General features: G+C 33.2%; 2 protein-coding genes across 2 annotated transcripts; one reads left to right on the top strand and one right to left on the bottom strand.

The window, feature by feature from the left end:
- The first annotated feature begins 325 nt into the window (after positions 1-325).
- On the top strand, positions 326-4,859 carry LOC123898559 (inositol-phosphate phosphatase). The gene is made up of 12 exons (XM_045949544.1): positions 326-457; positions 545-603; positions 691-741; positions 1,557-1,637; positions 1,749-1,852; positions 1,951-2,035; positions 2,294-2,348; positions 2,425-2,468; positions 2,847-2,915; positions 3,003-3,103; positions 4,080-4,136; positions 4,593-4,859. The coding sequence occupies exons 1-12, from the start codon at positions 442-444 to the stop codon at positions 4,687-4,689; spliced, it is 819 nt and encodes a 272-aa protein (XP_045805500.1). The 5' UTR covers positions 326-441; the 3' UTR covers positions 4,690-4,859.
- Positions 4,860-13,915: 9,056 nt separating this feature from the next.
- On the bottom strand, positions 13,916-16,396 carry LOC123898558 (cytochrome b561 and DOMON domain-containing protein At5g47530-like). The gene is made up of 3 exons (XM_045949543.1): positions 15,559-16,396; positions 14,619-14,873; positions 13,916-14,476 (listed from the first exon to the last, which is right to left on the bottom strand). The coding sequence occupies exons 1-3, from the start codon at positions 16,192-16,194 to the stop codon at positions 14,141-14,143; spliced, it is 1,227 nt and encodes a 408-aa protein (XP_045805499.1). The 5' UTR covers positions 16,195-16,396; the 3' UTR covers positions 13,916-14,140.
- Between the last annotated feature and the right edge of the window lie 3,653 nt (positions 16,397-20,049).

Below are 20,049 nucleotides of genomic sequence, written 5' to 3'. Positions count from 1 at the left end.
TATATATATATATATATATATATATATATATATATATATATATATATTTACTATCAAATTATTTTATTATTTATATTTTATTAATTTTCAGTTTTTTATTTTAAAATATATTTTATAGAATAAATAAAAAAATTCTTATCATATCCTGGATAGGATAAGGATAGGATAAGATAAGCTTCAAGATTAACTTATCATATCCTGCTGTGTCACCAAACACTGAATTGAGACAGGATACAATTATTTTATCTTGTCTCTTATTCTGTGCACCAAACGGACCTAAAGGTGGAATATACCACTGGTGCCTATATATTCCATTCCAAATAGCTAGTTCGGTTGTTGTGACTGACTGGTTAGTGCGCGAAAGGAAGCATCAAGAACAAAGCACAGCCTCTCCCATATCATCGCCTCCGTACCCTCTCTCTCTCTACAATTCTACACAAAATGGTTGACAACAATGGTACCTCTCTCTCTCTCTCTCTCTCTCTCTCTGAGATCTTAATAATTTGTGTTACTCACTGATCCACTGAACTGTTCTATTCTGTAGATTCACTCTCTGATCAATTCCTTGCATCTGCTGTCGACGCTGCTCAAAAAGCTGGCGACGTTAGTTCTTTCTCATTTCTACTCTCTCTCTCTCTCTCTCTCTCTCTCTCTCTCTCTATTGATTCACTGTCAATTTTTTCTTTTCAGGTTATTCGAAAAGGATTCTACCAGACCAAACATGTCGAACACAAAGGATCGGTTTGTACTTTCCCATTCTCTTTTTTTTTTATAATTTATTTTAAATCCTACTTTCATTTCATGTTCAATTTTATTCATATTATTGCAATTGGTGTTGATTTTACTTATTGTGACTGATTTCTTAGCCTTTGATTTTTATCACATTTTTCAAATTTGCTTTCGATACACTAAATAAGCTAACTTGGTGACCAGTCTAGTCATCGGCAAAGTCGGTGGTCAGCCAAGTTCTCAGTATTCATCGACAAAATTGGTAGATAGTTCACATTAAAACATAGTTAAAAAAAATAAATCTAGTGATAGTACTTAGCCTATGTTTGGTATCACGATGGATGTATTAGAATCATGGTGATCCACAATGATTTTGCAAAAACTACACTTTGTAGCTTTTGAGCAATCAAGGTGGATCACTGTAATTATGGCATACCCACCGTGATACCAAACATACACTTAATAAGCTTGTATGAATATCATTGTCTATAGACATGGACAGTTCTGTCAGTGGACACGACACTGACATGTCTATAGATAATAGACCATTAATAATTTGAGCAAATAAAAGTAGTAGTTGAATATAACCACATGTGTCAGGGTTGTGACAATGTCATGTCAGACATCAGACACACTTTCAATTTTAAGTGTCTGCACTTCGTAGAAAAGTGAGAAGTCCGAGGTTCTTAATTGTACTACTATAACTTCTTTTAAAGAAGTTCAGGTAGTCATACAATTGACTAAAATCTGGGCATTATCACAGCTTATAAAGAATAAACTATTATTGCTCTTTTCTTACAATGTTATCCCTTCGCTGTGGTGTACAGGTTGATTTGGTGACTGAAACTGATAAAGCATGTGAAGACCTAATATTTAATCATCTCAAGGAGCTTTATCCCACTCATAAGGTTCGCCTGGATCTTCCTCCAATGATATGGTCATGTTTTAAATGGGTGCCTATTATGGCCACTTGCCGGTATTTATTTCCTGACATTCATTTGTATTTGTGATTTTATTAGTTCATCGGGGAAGAAACCACAGCTGCTTTTGGCACTACAGAACTTACTGATGATCCCACATGGATTGTTGATCCCCTAGATGGAACTACTAACTTTGTGCATGGGTAATCATCAATTCTGATACTTAAGTTGACAGTGATTGGTGAAACATACTCATATTTACATATTGATTAGCTATAATTTGACTATCTATATTTTGTAGGTTCCCTTTTGTTTGTGTCTCTATTGGTCTTACAATTGGAAAAGTTCCAACAGTTGGTGTTGTGTACAATCCTATAATGAATGAGGTGTGAAATCTTCTCTCTTGAATATGCTTTATAAGTGGTTGACCACGCAACCAATAAGTTTTTCTGAGAGCCTTCTAGTCATACAGCAATAGCTCTAAACATTACTCCAAAGCTCGTCTTTGAGGACTTGACATTGAAGTAATTAATTTAGGAATATGATTCAATAAGGATTATAAGCATGGAATTATGTGGTATATGAAATTAAGTTTCCTGTCTTGCTAAGTATGCAAATTGAAATTTGGGATTGTTGTATTGTAGCTTTTCACTGCAGTTCGTGGAAAAGGTGCTTTTTTGAACGGGAACCCTATAAAAGGTGTGTAATCTGTTTTGTCGTCTTTTAATCATTTGTTATTAATATAGATGTCATACTTATACCTTGAATTCCACAGTATCATCGCAAACTGAATTGTTGAACTCTCTTCTTGCAACTGAGGTACGTCAAACCTGTTATAATTGATTATGTGAAGTCTATTCAATTTTATTTTTCATTCACATCAATGAAGTGTATTCCTCTCCCCGCCTATGTCATGTATCTGTGTGAATTTGTGGAATGACCATCTATGTGAGGATAATACTTTTAGTTAGACAAGCACATGAACTATAATCAACTTTGTTAATGTCCTGTATTTGGTCTAATACCTAATTTGACTTGTACATAAGTTTCTCATTCTATTAAGCAGATGATCCTTATGACATTATCAAAATATGACATATTAGATTAGAGCCTTATTTCTGGCTTGATTGCTATGTGATGCATTTTGAAATAATGCAAATTTGAAATTCATTGGGTTTTCCCCTTCTGAAAGAGCAGGCTGGAACAAAACGTGACAAGAAAACACTGGATGCTACCACCGATAGGATTAATAGCTTGCTTTACAAGGTAAAACCATGACTTGCCATAGAATCTTTTGAACTAAAGATATATAAACTGTTCTGTCATAATAACTACCCTCTTTCTATATTTCAGGTGAGATCTATTAGAATGAGTGGCTCCTGTGCTCTGAATCTTTGTGGAATTGCTTGTGGAAGGCTGGATGTATTCTATGAAGCTGGATTTGGTGGTCCATGGTATGAGTTTCTCCTGCATAAATTTTTTAGCATTATCATTATGTTACTGGGCCAGCCCAACCATTGGGCAAGTAAAAGCAAGGGCTTTATAGGTCCATAAATATTTTAGCTTAGTATATAGATCACTTTTATATTGATTTTATACATGTAAGATAATTGCACATGAATGAAAGGCAAGCAGACAACAAGTTGAGCCGCTAACTCTTTCTAGATGGCAAAACAAATTCTCTTAAAAACAACATCCATAGACCTAAGAGACACAACATTATATGCATGACCCTTTGAATATTTTGCAGAAGATCCATAAAGTTTGATGCTATGAAGCCAAAAGTGTATGAAAATAACTTTTTCCTCCCCCACATTTTTTAAAAGCCTCTGGAAGTGTATTTCTGGATAGTACACAAATTATATTTTTGTCTCGAAGTACACATCCCGACTAGGGATGTCAACGGGGCGGGGAATGGGCGAAGAATACTTTACCACACACTTCCCCACCATTTAAAATATTATCAATTTTCTGTTATTTTCAATCAAACTAGTTGTAAAAAAAGTTTAACCATGAAACAAATAAAAAATTAAGAAATTATTGTGAGTTGTGACAATAATAAAACATCACATAAAAACAAATTTATGCAAATATTGTGTGAAAATATATAACATATAAAGTACCTAAATATATACATATAAAGACTATTTTAATAGTGTTTGGGGATGGGGGATCAAATTGACATCCGTAATCCCGACAGTGCAAAAACTGTGTTTTTTTGTGTACATTTGAAGTGATTTTGGGGGGTGAGAATTTTTTTCCCAAATAAACATGTAGAGGCCTAATTGCTAAGGCCCCTAATTTTAATTAAAGATAGGCTTCATATTCTTTTTAACGTTTTTCTTCTTATTTTACATTGTAAGGTTAAAGTGTAAACTGTATTTGGATTTTATGTTAAGTGATTAACATAATTACATGGTCTCTTTCCAGGGATGTGGCAGGTGGTGCTGTCATTGTTAGAGAAGCTGGAGGTGTTGTATTTGATCCGTAAGTAACTTTGCTTAGACATAAACCCTATTCTTAACGAAGTGAAACATGTACCAGTTTCTAGATAGTTTTTACACATAGTCAAGTTAGGTACATAGTCTATTTACTTTACATACATGTGTCTCCATTTTATAGATACATAATGAAATCATAGTTGGATTTACTATAAGTACAGAAAACTATAAAACATGAAGCTTCATATATATATATATATAAAGAACGAACACTTTTTAGATTAGACGTGTCCCGATATCGGATACGCGTCGGTGTCCAACACTGACATGACACCGATTACATTTATCAATTATATCATTTTTTAAATGACTATCAGTGTTGACGTGTCGGTATACGTGTCGCGTCTGGTGTCTTTGTCTTTGTCGTGCTTCATATATACTAATATATGTTGGGAAAGATCTTATACTAACGTTAACATCTGATGTCTTTGTTTTCTTTCAGATCTGGTGCAGATTTTGACATAACAGCTCAGCGTATTGCTGCTTCAAACCCTTCCTTAAAGGATGCACTTGTTGATGTTCTGCGCCAAACGGAGTGAACTGAAAATTGTGCACACATTTATTATTAATCAATGATTAAGAGAAATTGTGATAGTACAAGTTAAGTTAGTCTTTGTTATCTCATTTACTTTTTCTCAAATAATCAAAACTCTCAATTTTGGATATTAAATTATCCAATAAAATTATTGGAGTAGTTTTATACGTTCTACTTTTTGTGTGAATTATTTAAAGTATTCAATGATAAATTGCTTTTAAAGCTTCTACAAAAACGGAGTGAATGATGTAACTTTGCTTCAAAATTCTTGCTCTAATTTTGATTGGTGCATCAGCATTACGTGGTGAATGATGCAACTAATTTTGAATAAAGTTTATTCATATGTGAAGTTTCACGAAAGCTTCCATCTTTAATAATGCTATGATTCTTTTGTTCTTGTCTCGTGACCCTTTTTATAGTACTTTATGTATGTCTAGTGGCCTAGTATTTTGGCACAATCTTTTTTTTGGAATCATTTTGGCACAATCTTAAAGTTAGAAGAATTTGGCACATTTGGAAATACCAAGTCATTACTCAATTAAATTCTATCAAACCAAAAATTAGTAGAAGACTTATTAGCATAATTTTTACTATAAGTGTGGATAGCTTGATAAATTAGTTGATACTTGACAAGTTTGTGACCAATATATTTAATCCGTCTCATAAATAATATGAATTAGTAAGATCATATTTTGCGGTTCAAGATTGAGGTGGGGATAGGTTAGGTTAACCGTTTGATATTAAAAAATGTTAAGTTTGCTTTTAGATAATCAGATTTGTCCTATATACACATATAATCTTATCATATAGTACTATTTCATTTTATTTGGTTATCGTTTTTATTTTGTTTTAATGTACTTTTTTAAAGTTTGAACTCCTTTTTCTGAAAAAAGTTATAAAGTTTGAATTCCTTTTTATTATGTCTTTCAATTTTTTGAATTATCCCATACTTTTGTTATAATAATTGTCGTATTAAAAAGTTATAAGTGTCGAGCCACCTTTCTAAATTGTTATAATAATTTCAGTATTAAAATTATATTAATCATATATATTTATCTATCACCAATATTATATTGGTCTATGTAGAACTAAATTTGAATCCCTTAAATAAAGTTTCAAGTTCAAGTCTTGTGAAAAAAACCTTCGAGACTCGATCATAAATATCATATATGGACCCGCATATAATCGTGTTTACTTTGCTTGAATTTAGAGCAGAGTTTGAATTTAAAATTTGACCTTAAAAGTTAGTAAGGGACAAACAAAACAACTTTGAAGTTGAACAACTACACTATGAGTTTGTCATAAGTTATAAGTTAGTCAAATTTGTCTGTCTTGAAAAAATATATTAGTCCAAATTGTTGGTGAAATCTAACTAAGTCAACATATACAACGAGGCTTATACATTTCCTTCGTTACTAATGCATTCTTATTTGCGTGAGTTTTGGTTTTCAAACACTTGAAAAGTAGGGAACATGAGATATTAAATACAGAAAATGATAGACCAACAGTATAAAGCATAGTACAAAAGTGTAAATAAAAACTCGTACTACATACATATGTCCATAAAAAAAAAGTCGTACTACATACATAGAATGATTATAATTAAATATTTAATATTTAATTGGTCAAAGGTTGTTTTATTAATAATAAAATTATAGAGAAAACCCCAATAATAAAATTATAGAAAAATGGTCATGTGAGTTAAGCTCAGGTGGCACATGAATATGCAGAGGGCGGACTTCGAACCCTGATCATCTCAGTTATCTACTTTAAGTGTGAAATTTATAGTTATCGGCTAATTGACAAAAAAAAATATGAGATTCAATTGGTAAAGACATTGTATGTAATGTGCAAAGACCAAAGTTCGAACCTGGTACTCCCACTTGTTAACCTTAAAAGTGAGAAAGCCAACAACCCAAAATATAAATATCACAGAAAGGTGTGAAACAAGTTTTTAATACAATTATATTTTTTGGTAGAAAGGTTTTAATACAATTTATAAACAATTTGTTAGTCTAATAATGATAAAGAGATAGTTACAATTTTTTAAAATTCACATTTTTTTTTATTTGAAAATTTAAATGATTGGATCGAAATTAATTTAATTTTTTTATTTATTTATAAAAGATATGTGAGAAAGAAAAGTATTATATTTCTCATTCTCAAACGTAGATTGAATGTCTTTTATTGAAAAATGAAGATTGAAATTTATTGCTAAGGTATAAGTATTCAACAATGAGATACCATATTTCAATATGAGAAAAAAGAGAGCACAATGCATCAATCCCTTTGGAAGAATCAATTCAAAAGATTCCAATAGAGGCTTGGTCAATGCACAACGAATCCAAACTCTACATTTTTTTTATCTCATTAAAAAGTTCTCTCTCAATTGTATTCTAAAAGTCTACAAAGAAATTTAATTTGATAGTACAACTTGTTAGTTGTTTATGGAAAAACAATACCAAATTGCATGTGCCTTTAATAGTGGATCAAAACAAGTTTAGTATCTAAGATGAATTAACAATTTTTTTTAGCATAATCTATAATGCAAGTGGAAATACGTTTTCTCAGGGTTTTTTATGTCTATGCAACCACCACCGTAACTACATCAGTTGTATTTTACTGTGATTTTTTGTAACATCAATCATCACGACTACAATGGATGATTGATATTTAAAACCTTGTGTTGTAAAACGGTTTACTGAGTTTAATAAAAAACAGGAAAACGATTTTTAAAAAATTGGCAACGAAACTATTATTGGCTGAGTCGCGTACTAGGTCGCTTTCTTTAAGACGTTTCGCGGAACTACTCGAAATAGTGCACTGTAGTATATCAACCGCGAAGTCCCCAGGATAAAACAGCTGTTTTCAAAGAAAATACCGATAAACTACTGCACTGTAGTATCGGCCAGAATAACACCAAGTATGGTCGAAAATTTCGAACCACTCTAATTGATATGCGAATATCAATTCTACGGTTTACAACCGTTCAAATATTGAAACAACAATAATTTAACGAAGAAGGAAAAAATAGAGAAGAAAGAAAGCAGTTTCTCAGAATGCAGAGAAAAGAAAAGTGAGTTTCAAACTGAAGAAGTGAAGTGTATTTATAGGCAAGTAGGGAGCTGGAATCAGAGAGTTTTCAGGAGTTGAAGGCACACGATTTTGACCGTTAGTGCTCAGTCAAATTTCAAAACGTGGCATAAAAATAGGACACGCAGGCACACGTATTATTTGACCGTTTAACAGAAATTTAAATTCAAAAATTTCTTTTTTCTTAGTATTAAAAAATTAATATATCACCCAAGCCCAAGCCCAAGCCCAAGCCCAAGCCCAAGCCCGGCCGGTCGGACGGACGGACGGCGGCGGCGGCGCGCGCGTGTGTGATATTCGACATTGTGTGTGGTCTCCCTTTCTTACAAAAGTGGGTACCCCAAGGGCACACCCTTGGATTGCCACCTTGTGGTATATAAACACTACCAAGTGGTGTGATTTTTCCAATGTGGGACTCAAAGAGCCTTTTTTCAATTCACACTACACATGGTTCTAACAAATGTGTTTACTTCAATACCAAGTTTCCTCTTATTCCTTCATCATGTTCCAACAATCCCCCACTTGAATTTAAAAAAGTTGTTTCAGTCATAACGTTAAACGTTTCAGTAAGATTGTGCATAAGCGAAGGTGAGCTAAGTCTTGGAACCTTCACGTAGCCAGTAAGAGCCTGATTAAGCAAGAGTGACGTTTAGTCTTGGAACTCTATCTCAGATTTTCCTCAAACCAGCACACAACCTTTCTTAAGGTGTTTTCTAAGGCCCGTGCATTAATGGCCCTGCACGTCTATCCCAGTTTCATGAATGCTCTAGGAATTCGCCCCGAAATTCCAGAGGAACCGGCCTCAGTTCCACATTCATATAGGTGATTCTATCAAGAGTACTCCTGATGTACTCCACTCCTATAGAGTATAGATTTCATTAAGAGTTTTGCTAACTCAACCTTTCTCATTACAGGATTCATGCCTCTTAATTTGCATGTTCATCTCATATTACTCACAACTTGTTGTTTACCCATTGGAACCTAATTCTTGGGATCTCCAGTCTTTTAGGTTGGGTTACCATCATAAGTAATTCACTTCATAGGCATTAGTCCCATCTTGACAGATGTATTTTGGACTTTCTCTCTAGCTAGTCCTTTCGTCAAAGGATCTGCTAGGTTATCATTAGTGCGTACATGATCCACTCTCACAGCACCTGTAGTGATGAGCTCTCTCACTGTGCTGTGCTTTCTTCTAATTTGACGTCTTTTACCGTTATAAAAACGATTCTCAATTTTAGCGATAGCTGCAGTACTATCACAATGGATCAAGACAGCAGGCATAGGTTTTTCCCATAAGGGAATCTCAGATAACAAGCATCTCAACCAGCTTGCTTCTTCACTAGCAGTTGCTAGTGCTATCATCTCAGATTCCATAGTGGACTGTGCCAAAATGGTCTGTTTCTTAGACTTCCATGATACAGCTCCACCGGCTATACTAAATATAAAGCCACTAGTAGCTTTGGAATCATCTGACAAGGTGTTCCAATCAGCATCACTGTACCCTTCAAGTACAGCTGGAAATCTCTGATAGTGTAATCCGAGATTCATGGTCCTTTTCAGGTATCTCATGACTCTCTCAATAGCGTGCCAATGCTCATCACTGGGTCTGCTGGTAAACCTACACAAGAGTCCCACGACATAGGCGATGTCGGGTCTAGTACAATCAGTGGCATACCTAAGACTACCAATGATGCTCGCGTATTCTGTTTGTCTTACGCTATCACCAGTGTTCTTAAACAGTTTTACACTGGGATCATAAGGTGTGCAGGCAGGTTTACAGTTAAAGTAACCGTATTTCTTTAGGATCTTTTCCACATAATGTGATTGATCTAGGGATATCCCCTTCTCAGACCTAGTGATTTTTATTCCAAGAATCACACTTGCTTCTCCGAGGTCTTTCATATCAAAGTTGTTACTCAACAGTGATTTCACATTATTTATGGCAGAAAGGTTTGAGCTAAATATCAACATGTCATCTACATAGAGACATATTATAGTGCAAATGTTGCCATCACTTTTATAGTAAATGCATTTGTCACTCTCATTGAGTCTGAACCCATTCAATATCATTAAGTTATCAAACTTTTCATGCCATTGTTTCGGAGCTTGTTTAAGACCATACAGAGATTTATCTAACTTGCAGACCTTAGTTTCTTGTCCATGTATAACAAACCCTTCGGGTTGTTCCATATAGATTTCTTCTTCTAAGTCACCATTTAAAAAAGCAGTTTTAACGTCCATTTGGTGTACAATTAAGTTATAAATAGCTGCTATAGAAATGAGTACTCGAATGGACGTTATTCTAGTGACAGGTGAAAATGTGTCGAAGAAATCTATATTTTCTCTTTGTCTAAAACCTTTGGCTACAAGGCGAGCCTTGTATTTTTCAACCGTGCCGTCGGGTTTTAGTTTCTTTTTCAAAATCCATTTGCAACCAATTGGTTTGCAACCGGGAGGTAAGTCTACTAAGTGCCATGTTTTGTTAGATTCTAGAGAATCCATCTCATCATTAATAGCTTCTTGCCAAAGATCTGCATCCATCGATGACAAGGCTTCTTGAAGATTTGCTGGATCTTCATTCAATGTAAAGGTCGCATAGTCTGGACCATAATCTTTAGCAACTCTTACACGTTTGCTTCTACGAAGTTCATTTTCTACTTCGTCATTGCTATCCGCATTTGGTATCACTGGTAAGTGACTCGACTCAGGAATATTATCCTGTTCAGTGCCCCCACTATTTCTTGATTTAAAGGGAAATTTATTTTCATAGAAATCTGCATCATTAGATTCTATGATCACTTTTTCATTTAGGTCGAAGAACCTATATGCTTTACTGTTTGCTGCGTAACCAATGAATACACATTCATAGGCTCTACTAGCGAGTTTAACTCGCTTCGGGTCCGGTTTACGGACATAGGCTAGACATCCCCAAGTTCTTAAATAAGACAAGTTTGGTTGTCTTTTCTTTAATATTTCATAAGCGGATTCGCTTCTTTTAGATTTGGGAATTCTATTCAAAACAAAGCAGACAGTCAAAATTATTTCCCCCCACCAATGTTTAGCGGCACCAGAATTTAACATAATAGCAACTACTAATTCAGTAAGAGTTCTATTCTTTCTTTCTGCTTTACCATTCATTTCAGGGGAATATGGTGCAGTCGTTTCATGTATAATTCCGTGTTGTTTATAAAAATCATTAAATAAACTAGAATTATATTCGGTTCCCCTATCACTACGAAGTCTTTTGATTTTCGTATTAAATTGATTTTCTATTTCTTTCACAAAAATTTTGAACATGTCAAAAGCATCACTTTTATTTTTCATTAAATAAACAAAAGTATAATCTGAACAATCATCAATAAAAGTGATAAAATAACGTTTGTTATTCCTAGTCATGGTTCCATCTAGTTCACATATATCAGAATGTATAAGGTCCATTGGTTCAGATTCTCGTATTACTGATTTATGTTTGCTCTTTGTTATTTTAGCTTGACTACAAAATTCACATTTTTCTATGTCATTAAAACTAAGTTTAGGAATTAATCCTAAGTTACTAATATTCAAAATAGATCGTTTATTAACATGACAAAGTCTAGAATGCCAAATATTAAAATCACACAAAGAGTAAACAGAAGGAGAAATTTTATTAATAATCATTTCATCAACATTAAGCTTAAACATGCCATCAGAGGCGTACCCTTTCCCAATAAAAATACCATTCTTAGTGATGGTGTACATATCAGCCCCAATAGTTTGATTAAACCCAGCCTTATTTAAGAGGAAACCAGAAACAAGATTCTTCTTCATTTCAGTAACATGAAGGACTTCCTTCAAGATAAGAGTTTTTCCAGATGTGAACTTCAGAACCACATCTCCAATACCAGCAACATCAGAGGTGTGAGCATTACCCATCTGCACCTTCTTATTTTCAGCATTCGTGTATGTTTTAAACATAGCACGATCATAACAGACATGGCGGGTAGCGCCAGTATCTATCCACCATCCATCAGTACCACCGACCATATTAATTTCGGTGATCATAGCAGCATATGGCTCATCAGCCACATTCACATTAATATGTGCAAGATTAGCCGGTTTAGGCCTCTTTGGATTTCTGCACTTCTTTGATATATGACCTGTTTTCCAGCAATTGAAGCAGTAAAATGGCTCAACAGCGTCATTTCTAGGAGGTGGTTGTTGCTGATGTTGTTTAGCAATATGGCCCCTAACTGGGTTACCATTCTTAACTCGGTTTTGAACGCGGCTCTGATTCTGATTTTTCAAAGGTTTGCCCGTAGGCTTCAGAGCTGCACCGAATTTCTTTTTATTGGTGTTAGAAACAACCAATATCTTTTCTTCCTCTTTCATATCCTGTTTCCGGGATTCTTCTTCTATACGAAGACGGGTAATCAAACCCTCAATGGAAAATTCCTTTGTCTTATGACGGAGCTGATTCTTAAAGTCTTTCCAACTAGGGGGCAGCTTATCAATAATAACAGAAATCTGAAACTGCTCATGTAAAGGCATACCTTCGGTTATTATCTCATGAGCAATTTTCTGCAGTTCATGTGACTGCACTTCCACTGACCTTTCATCAACCATCTGGTATTTCAAATACCTACTCACAGCATACTTCTTCACTCCAGCTTCCTCAGTATCATACTTCTTACTCAGAGCCTCCCACACCTCACTGGCTGTATTATAGGTTCTGTAATAATCATACAGATCATCCTCCAATCCATTAATGATATAGTTTTTGCAAACATAATCATTATCAATCCAGAGCTGCCTATCTATTTCTAGTTGCAGCGCTTTCTCTTTAAGCTGTTCTGCCGTGGCCTTGCCTTTGTCTTTTTCGGCAGATACAGCATCACCGTTGGTGTTAACGGTCTGTTCATTAGTTCCAGAAGCAGAAGCTTCAACAGGAACCACAGGAATGGGCTGTTTCAAAACGTAGGCACACTTTTTAAGAGTCAGGAAGAAAAACATTTTTTGTTGCCAACGTTTGAAATGATTGCCCTCAAATTTAAACGGCCTTTCGGTAGCACCGACAGATGAATTACCAATAATCTCTTCGTTTGCCATGATATTTTCGAAACGTCTTAAAATTGTTGTAAAACGGTTTACTGAGTTTAATAAAAAACAGGAAAACGATTTTTAAAAAATTGGCAACGAAACTATTATTGGCTGAGTCGCGTACTAGGTCGCTTTCTTTAAGACGTTTCGCGGAACTACTCGAATAAATATTGAAACAACAATAATTTAACGAAGAAGGAAAAAATAGAGAAGAAAGAAAGCAGTTTCTCAGAATGCAGAGAAAAGAAAAGTGAGTTTCAAACTGAAGAAGTGAAGTGTATTTATAGGCAAGTAGGGAGCTGGAATCAGAGAGTTTTCAGGAGTTGAAGGCACACGATTTTGACCGTTAGTGCTCAGTCAAATTTCAAAACGTGGCATAAAAATAGGACACGCAGGCACACGTATTATTTGACCGTTTAACAGATAGAAATTTGTTCAGACTTGGTCTTAGCACATTTAACATGTGCGAATTAAGGGACACACTTAAAAGAAATTTAAATTCAAAAATTTCTTTTTTCTTAGTATTAAAAAATTAATATATCACCCAAGCCCGGCCCGAACCGAGCCGAGCCGGTCGGACGGCGGCGCGCGTGTGATATTCGACATTGTGTGTGGTCTCCCTTTCTTACAAAAGTGGGTACCCCAAGGGCACACCCTTGGATTGCCACCTTGTGGTATATAAACACTACCAAGTGGTGTGATTTTTCCAATGTGGGACTCAAAGAGCCTTTTTTCAATTCACACTACACATGGTTCTAACAAATGTGTTTACTTCAATATCAAGTTTCCTCTTATTCCTTCATCATGTTCCAACACCTTGCTCTTGCCACGAGAGAATATTAGTAAATTTTTATACTATAATCTATAATGTAAGTGGAAATACGTTTTCGCAGCATTTTTTATGTCTATGCAATCACCACCGTAACTACATCAATCATATTTGACTGATTTTTTGGAACATCAATCATCGCGACTGCAATGCATGATTGATATTTAAAACCTTGCTCTCGCCACGAGAGAATATTAGTAAGAGAGAAACTGCAATATAAAAATGTAAATAAAAATAAAAAAAATACAAAATATGTATGTAAATGATACAAAGTATCCACTGAAATAGCATGGAGATAACCATACTCCAGGATTTTACTATACTATGAAAGAATAATCTAAAAATCATAATCCAAGAGTATACTACATACACTCATGCAACAAAATATACAAAAAAAGGTTCTAACACCAAAACTCATATATATATAAAACTCGCCAGTATCAATATCTATCTCAGCCTACACCTGCTGTGGCCTAGAACCATATCCATTAGCACCATTTGTTCCATTCATTCCTTGTGAAAACTTGTTTTCTGACTTTTTCCTCTTGATCACAATGATCCATGTGTAAGCTTCTAAAAGTACTGCAATGCCTCCTAAAGCTGCAATAATGCCGGTGTATGCATGCTTCCAGTTATCATAACGATCCCCTGCGGATACCTCCAATGCATTAAAGCCTTTAAAGATGTTGATGATGCTGATGATTATAGTTGCGTATCCGATAGCCCAATGGTAAAAATTCCAGTAGATTCTGATTTTGTGATCTTTGTTAGGCCTCAATAGTAGAGCGAAAACCTGAATTCAAGTTAATAGCAGAAGTTTCGATCAATTTCATTACAATTATTAGTAGCATATGCATAACATTCATATCGATGACAGTGACACAACCTTGTATACAAGTGGTTTAAGAAACAAATCATGAACATGTAATTCGTACCTGAAGGGTTCCAAGGCAGAAGAGGGTGATTCCGAGTGCTCTATGAGTTGAATAGGTAACGCCAACTGAGTCACTCCCAAGTTTGAGACCGGTACCCCATCCAGCAACACCAACTATATAAGCAGCTGTTTGGCAGGTAACATGAAGGTAAAACCAAGCAGGGTCTGCGGACTTGAACACCTTCAAGTACCTTGCAATTACAGCTCCCAACGGCATCAAGACCCCCCAGCTCACTGCATTTAGTATTCCATGGGTCTGAAAACAAATTAACATCCTTAATCAATTTCCAATTAAGCAAAAAAAAATATAACAAAACCTTCTTGTCGTGTATAATTATAACTAAGGATCTGTTTGGCAAAGCTGGTACGCTAGCTTATAACTTATAAGTTAAAAGGTCTGTTTGGTAACCGTCTTTTCATCGTGAGTTGGCCAGACTTTACTTAACTCGCCTCTCAGCCGAACTCGAGATCCACTTCCCTCGAGAACCAGAGGGTTAAATAACAAATAAATAAAAACAAAAATCCATTATACATAATCATTCATCCATTTTAACCCACCTTTAACCTAAAATCAATTTAACATACTCAATTCATTCAAAGTCAATTGTTGTCACAACAAAATAAACAACACTAAGACTACTACTGGTAACATCGGATCGCAATTTTCCCTAATATTATGGATCTCAATACAATCATAACCTCAAAATTCTTCTGGTAAACACAACCGCAGAGACTAATCCCTCAAAATAACTCAGATCCATTTAAGCAGTTGACCTCTCCCAATTTTAAAACCTTTGATCATGACATTGAATTTTAATATTTGCAATTTTATAAAAAATAAATAAAAATTCAGACCCTTTGATCTAAGTTGATGTTAAACAAACAAAGAACAAATTTTTATATTAAAAAACACAATTTTTAAGAAAAAAAAAATTACTCACATTTCTTCTTCTACTAAGTGAACCACCACCTGATCCTTGTTGAGTAACACCAGATGTAAGATCCAAACTTTCCTTAGATTGTTGATTAGCAGAACTCATATCATGTGCTTGAGGTGCAGTACCAGACATAGCACCATCTTGCCAAAGATGAACCAAAGAAGTAGTACCAATAGGAAGATTAAGACTCGCATAAATCGTAACTTCACCATTAGTATGTGTAGCACTCAATTTTGAATGAGGATAACTAATATTACTCTCTGCTAATTGAGTACCAGCATTAGCAATATTTGAAGTATAAGCTTTTGGTGAACCACTAGATTGTGGAACAGCAACTAAAGCTTGTGCTCCTGTCATGGCAGATGTTAGATCATTGTTTTTGTTGATAGCCCAAGCGACCCATCTGTCTGTTGATGTTATTCCTGTTCTTCTGAATGCTATGTCGAGTTTTCCGGTGGATTGATCGAATGTCCAGTGAAGATATGAGGTGAGTTGTGGTAGATCACGACAAGTACTGAATTTTTCATTGTTGTTGAAGGTTTGTGATGAACATGTTTGTGTTTGTGATAAGGTTGTTTTTGTGAATAAAGTTGTTATTAAGATTGAGACAAGGAACATAAACCTTAAATTACGAACCATGTTCTTGTTGTTAGTGTTGATTGTGTTACTTTGTGAATTGTTTGGTTTTTGAGGAGATTATTGAAGTGAAGATGAGTTTGTGGAGAGAGATTGGGAGGAAAGGGGTTAATATAGAGATGGTGGTGGGTTTAGGTAGTTGAGTGGTTGATGTCCAACGATGACTAAAAGTCTTTTGATATAATTGATTGTTGAAATAATCAATAAAAAATAAAAGAGATTATATGTTAAAATAAACACCGCAAAACTCTGATGAGATATTTTTTTTTTTTTTACGCGGCTCTAGATGAGATAATTAGATTGATATTATGGCTTAAAATTATTGTATAATATAGTGTTGAGAATAATGTTTAAATATTTTATTTAAAAAAAAAAATAGATTTAAAAATATTTTAAATTTATATTTAAAATATGATTATATTATAATTTAAGATTTATATTTCAGTTTAGAATATTTAGGATTTGTTTAGAATTTACAGGATTAGTTTGTTATTTGAAATATATGATTTGTTTTTATGTAATTTGTATATAAAGTCATATAGTTATGAATAATATAAGAGAAAGAAAAATAAAAACATAAGAGTACGTATTTTCCATCCTTTAAAAAAAATAAAAAGAGTATTTTTCGTGTAACAATTTATTTTCTTCTCCGTATAAACATAAAATATATCCCACCAAATTCTGCAAAATCAAAAATACAAAAATACAAAAAAAAAAAAAAAAAAAAACAGATCATATAAGATAATAAAAGGGTTAATATGTGTTTATCCTCTGTCATGTGGTAAGTTTTGGTTGATCTCCTGTAATATATTTTTTGTCGATTATTATATGTAATGTGAAAATTCTGTCATTTATCCTCTCATTAAATATGTGGGTCGAAATTGCTAGATCAGACGTTGTGATCTGATTTTGAACTTCGGTCTTTTCAATTTGTGTGTGTGACGGTGTGAGTCTCCAATAGCTTGCTATTTTGGCTATCTATAAAATAAATAAATAAATTTAAATGAATGGTAAAATTATAAAAAGAAAAGCAATATTAAAATTTGTTATCTCTTTATAAGTAGTTAATATTAAATTTTATAATACTATTTGCCAAACATAATTCATACATATTTATTATTTTGTACTTAATATTGAGTATATTATACAGTACCTTGTATAAGCTGAAGTTATTTACCATAAGTATTATTTAGATTGTGTTTGATCCTACTTTTCGAAGATTTAAAACTACTTTAATAAAGTTGAAAATTAAAAATTTAAAGTTAAAGTTGAGGTTGTTTAGTTTTTTTTTTTTCAACTTAATTATCATTTTTAAGTTAAAATCTGTTTGGTAAAATATTTTTTATAAAAGTTTTGATATTTTCGTATAAGTTTATCATAAATAATAAGGTTATGAACTCATGTTTTTTTTAATAAGAAAAGATTATACTATGTTGAGAAGTGACTTTTAAAAGATATTATCTTAATAATAATAAACTTATGTAAATAATATTTGGATAAATATGGAAAAAAGATAATAACAACTAATAATAACAACTTTAAAAAGATAATTACCATAAATTCTTTTTTTTTTTACACAATTTATCATAAATTCTTTTTTTTTTTAAATTACTTATATTGTGTTTTCTTCATCATTACAAAATAGACACTTCTTATTTTAAGAACTTTATCAAAATTGTGTTTGGCTCACTTCTCAATAAAAGAAGTCGATAAGAAGAAAATAAGTAGGGTCAAACATAACCTTAGACTCAATTATAAATGAAAAAAAATACTTATTTTCACTATTAATAAAGATGGTAATTTTGTCCCGTGAATTTAGCTTAGTTGGCAGAGACATTGCATTATATGTAGGGGTCCGAGATTCGAACCCTGGTCATCCACTTAACCACCTTTAGGGCGGAACTTCTAACCATACAAGCAAAAAATTAATCGTTTTTTAATTCATTGAATAGTTAATCTGAAAGATAGTTTTTTGTTGAAATCGAAGGGAATAGTTTGTTTTTGTTTTCTAATAAAAATTTAGAGCGAATAGATGATGTACTAGTTCAAGTCGCTAAAGGAACAAGCAAAACAGGAAGAACGCCAGTTCCTAACTCTTAGAAAGAAAAAAAAAAAGGAAACCAATGGTTAAAGAATTTTTTTTTGTTTACAATTAATGAGTTGGGGATCGAACTCAGGATCTATAACGTACTACCCAAACCCCTCACTACTAGACCAAACCTAGTGGCTTAATGGTTAAACAATATTATAGAGTTGAAAGAACACTTATAAAAATTAAAAATATTTACATTTATCTTCTAAAAATATAATTAAATGTATTAAGTTTCTTGATTTTATGTCTAGAGGAAATACATTTAATGATCAAGAATTGTGTTTAGTGATATTTATTTATATTTAAGTCCAATAAATGTATTTTTTTTGTTTAAAGTTGTTTTTTTTTAAAGCAAAAAAGGAGTAGTAAACTACTACTACCTCAAAATATTCAATAAAAGGTAAGAAACGTACAAAAGAATGATGGGGCTATACCAAAACCTCCTTACGGGTTACAAAATCTATAGTCAGCTCTACCAAGTTTATCAACAATAAAGCTTTTAAAGATAGCTTGTGGAATGTGATACCAAATATAACCAACTACTACTTACCTTTGCTCTGGCGGAGCTTTGGGGATGTTTTTTAGGACCAGACTTATGCTAGGAGGAGGTTAGGGTTCCCAGCAATATAGGCAAATGTGGATTCACCAGTTAATTATTTGAATGAGAGTGCTGAGTTCGGTGAAAAATTGTTGATTCAAAGAATACGTTTGTTGTTAATATTGGATGTTCATTATATGGAGACATTTTTTATGATACTTATCCTGAGGAAGTTAGTCATTTGTTAACAAGTGATATATGGATTAAGATTCCAAAATTTATTTCTTTTTAGTCTCTATTTTCTGCGCTAATTAGGGCCTCAATGTAATAAAAAAAACTGAATTTTATTTTAATTTTTAATCACATGGTATTTTATCTCAAATTTCGATTCAAATTAAACCGCAAACATTTCTACTAATTTCTTAAACTAAAAAATCTTTCGCAAACAACTCAAATCTATTTAATAGGTTGATCTTTTCCAATAAATATTTCACTATATATGCACTAGCTAAGATATCTCATGAATCATCCAAGAATACTTAGATAAGACGCAAGTCTCATATAGCTTAATCAATGTATTGAGTTCGATCTCTGATTTGAATATATATATATATATAGTAGTGTTAAAACTTTTAGGAAGAATTTGTCATCCATTTAAATCTCACAAGACTCGATGCAGGATTAATCTATGCAGTTGCGTATAGAGATATCCAATTTACGCTAAAAAAGAAAGAAAAAAATACCATGAATATCTAATTTAAAAGCCTTAATCATCGATCACAAAAAAAAAAAGAAAAAAAAAGCCCTTTAGTCATCTAATTGTATTGTAAAATGAAATTAATTACTATCTGTGTTGTGTGTGAAGGCATGGTCCACCCAGTCTATGAGTGGAAGCTTCCATTACGTGTGTTAAGTTAAGACAATTTGATTTGTTCTACAAAAAAAACAAAACAAAGTTGGTATATATTCCGACTTATTACTTCAGTTGACAGAGTTTTTCCATCTTTCTCAAACGACCATACTTTGTTTTCACACCTGTCTGTCCTCTCCTCTCCTTACGTCGAATCTAACATCTCTTTACATACACATTTTTTATTTTATTTTATTTTATTTACACTATTGAAATGGTGTGTTCAAAAGTTGTCAACGTGAATTTTATGGGTGAATGAATGAATCCTAAGTGAAGCATAAAATATTTATTTGTTCAACTGTTTAACCAAACTCATGC

The sequence above is a fragment of the Trifolium pratense genome, linkage group LG7 (assembly GCF_020283565.1).
Source record: "Trifolium pratense cultivar HEN17-A07 linkage group LG7, ARS_RC_1.1, whole genome shotgun sequence".
NCBI lineage: Eukaryota > Viridiplantae > Streptophyta > Magnoliopsida > Fabales > Fabaceae > Trifolium > Trifolium pratense.
The sequence above is the reverse complement of the archived record's forward strand: the minus strand, read 5'-3'. Positions and strand labels throughout refer to the sequence as shown.

Bases quoted from the DNA above. Each gene is read 5' to 3' on its own strand.
- LOC123898559 (XM_045949544.1), top strand. The intron at 2,036-2,293 runs GTGTGAAATCTT...GTTGTATTGTAG, and splicing joins ACAATCCTATAATGAATGAG to CTTTTCACTGCAGTTCGTGG. The intron at 2,916-3,002 runs GTAAAACCATGA...TCTATATTTCAG, and splicing joins TTAATAGCTTGCTTTACAAG to GTGAGATCTATTAGAATGAG.
- LOC123898558 (XM_045949543.1), bottom strand. From the start codon at position 16,194: ATGGTTCGTAATTTAAGGTTTATGTTCCTTGTCTCAATCTTAATAACA. The intron at 14,874-15,558 runs GTGAGTAATTTT...ATTTGTTTTCAG, and splicing joins CACTTAGTAGAAGAAGAAAT to ACCCATGGAATACTAAATGC. The intron at 14,477-14,618 runs GTACGAATTACA...ACTTGAATTCAG, and splicing joins TCTGCCTTGGAACCCTTCAG to GTTTTCGCTCTACTATTGAG.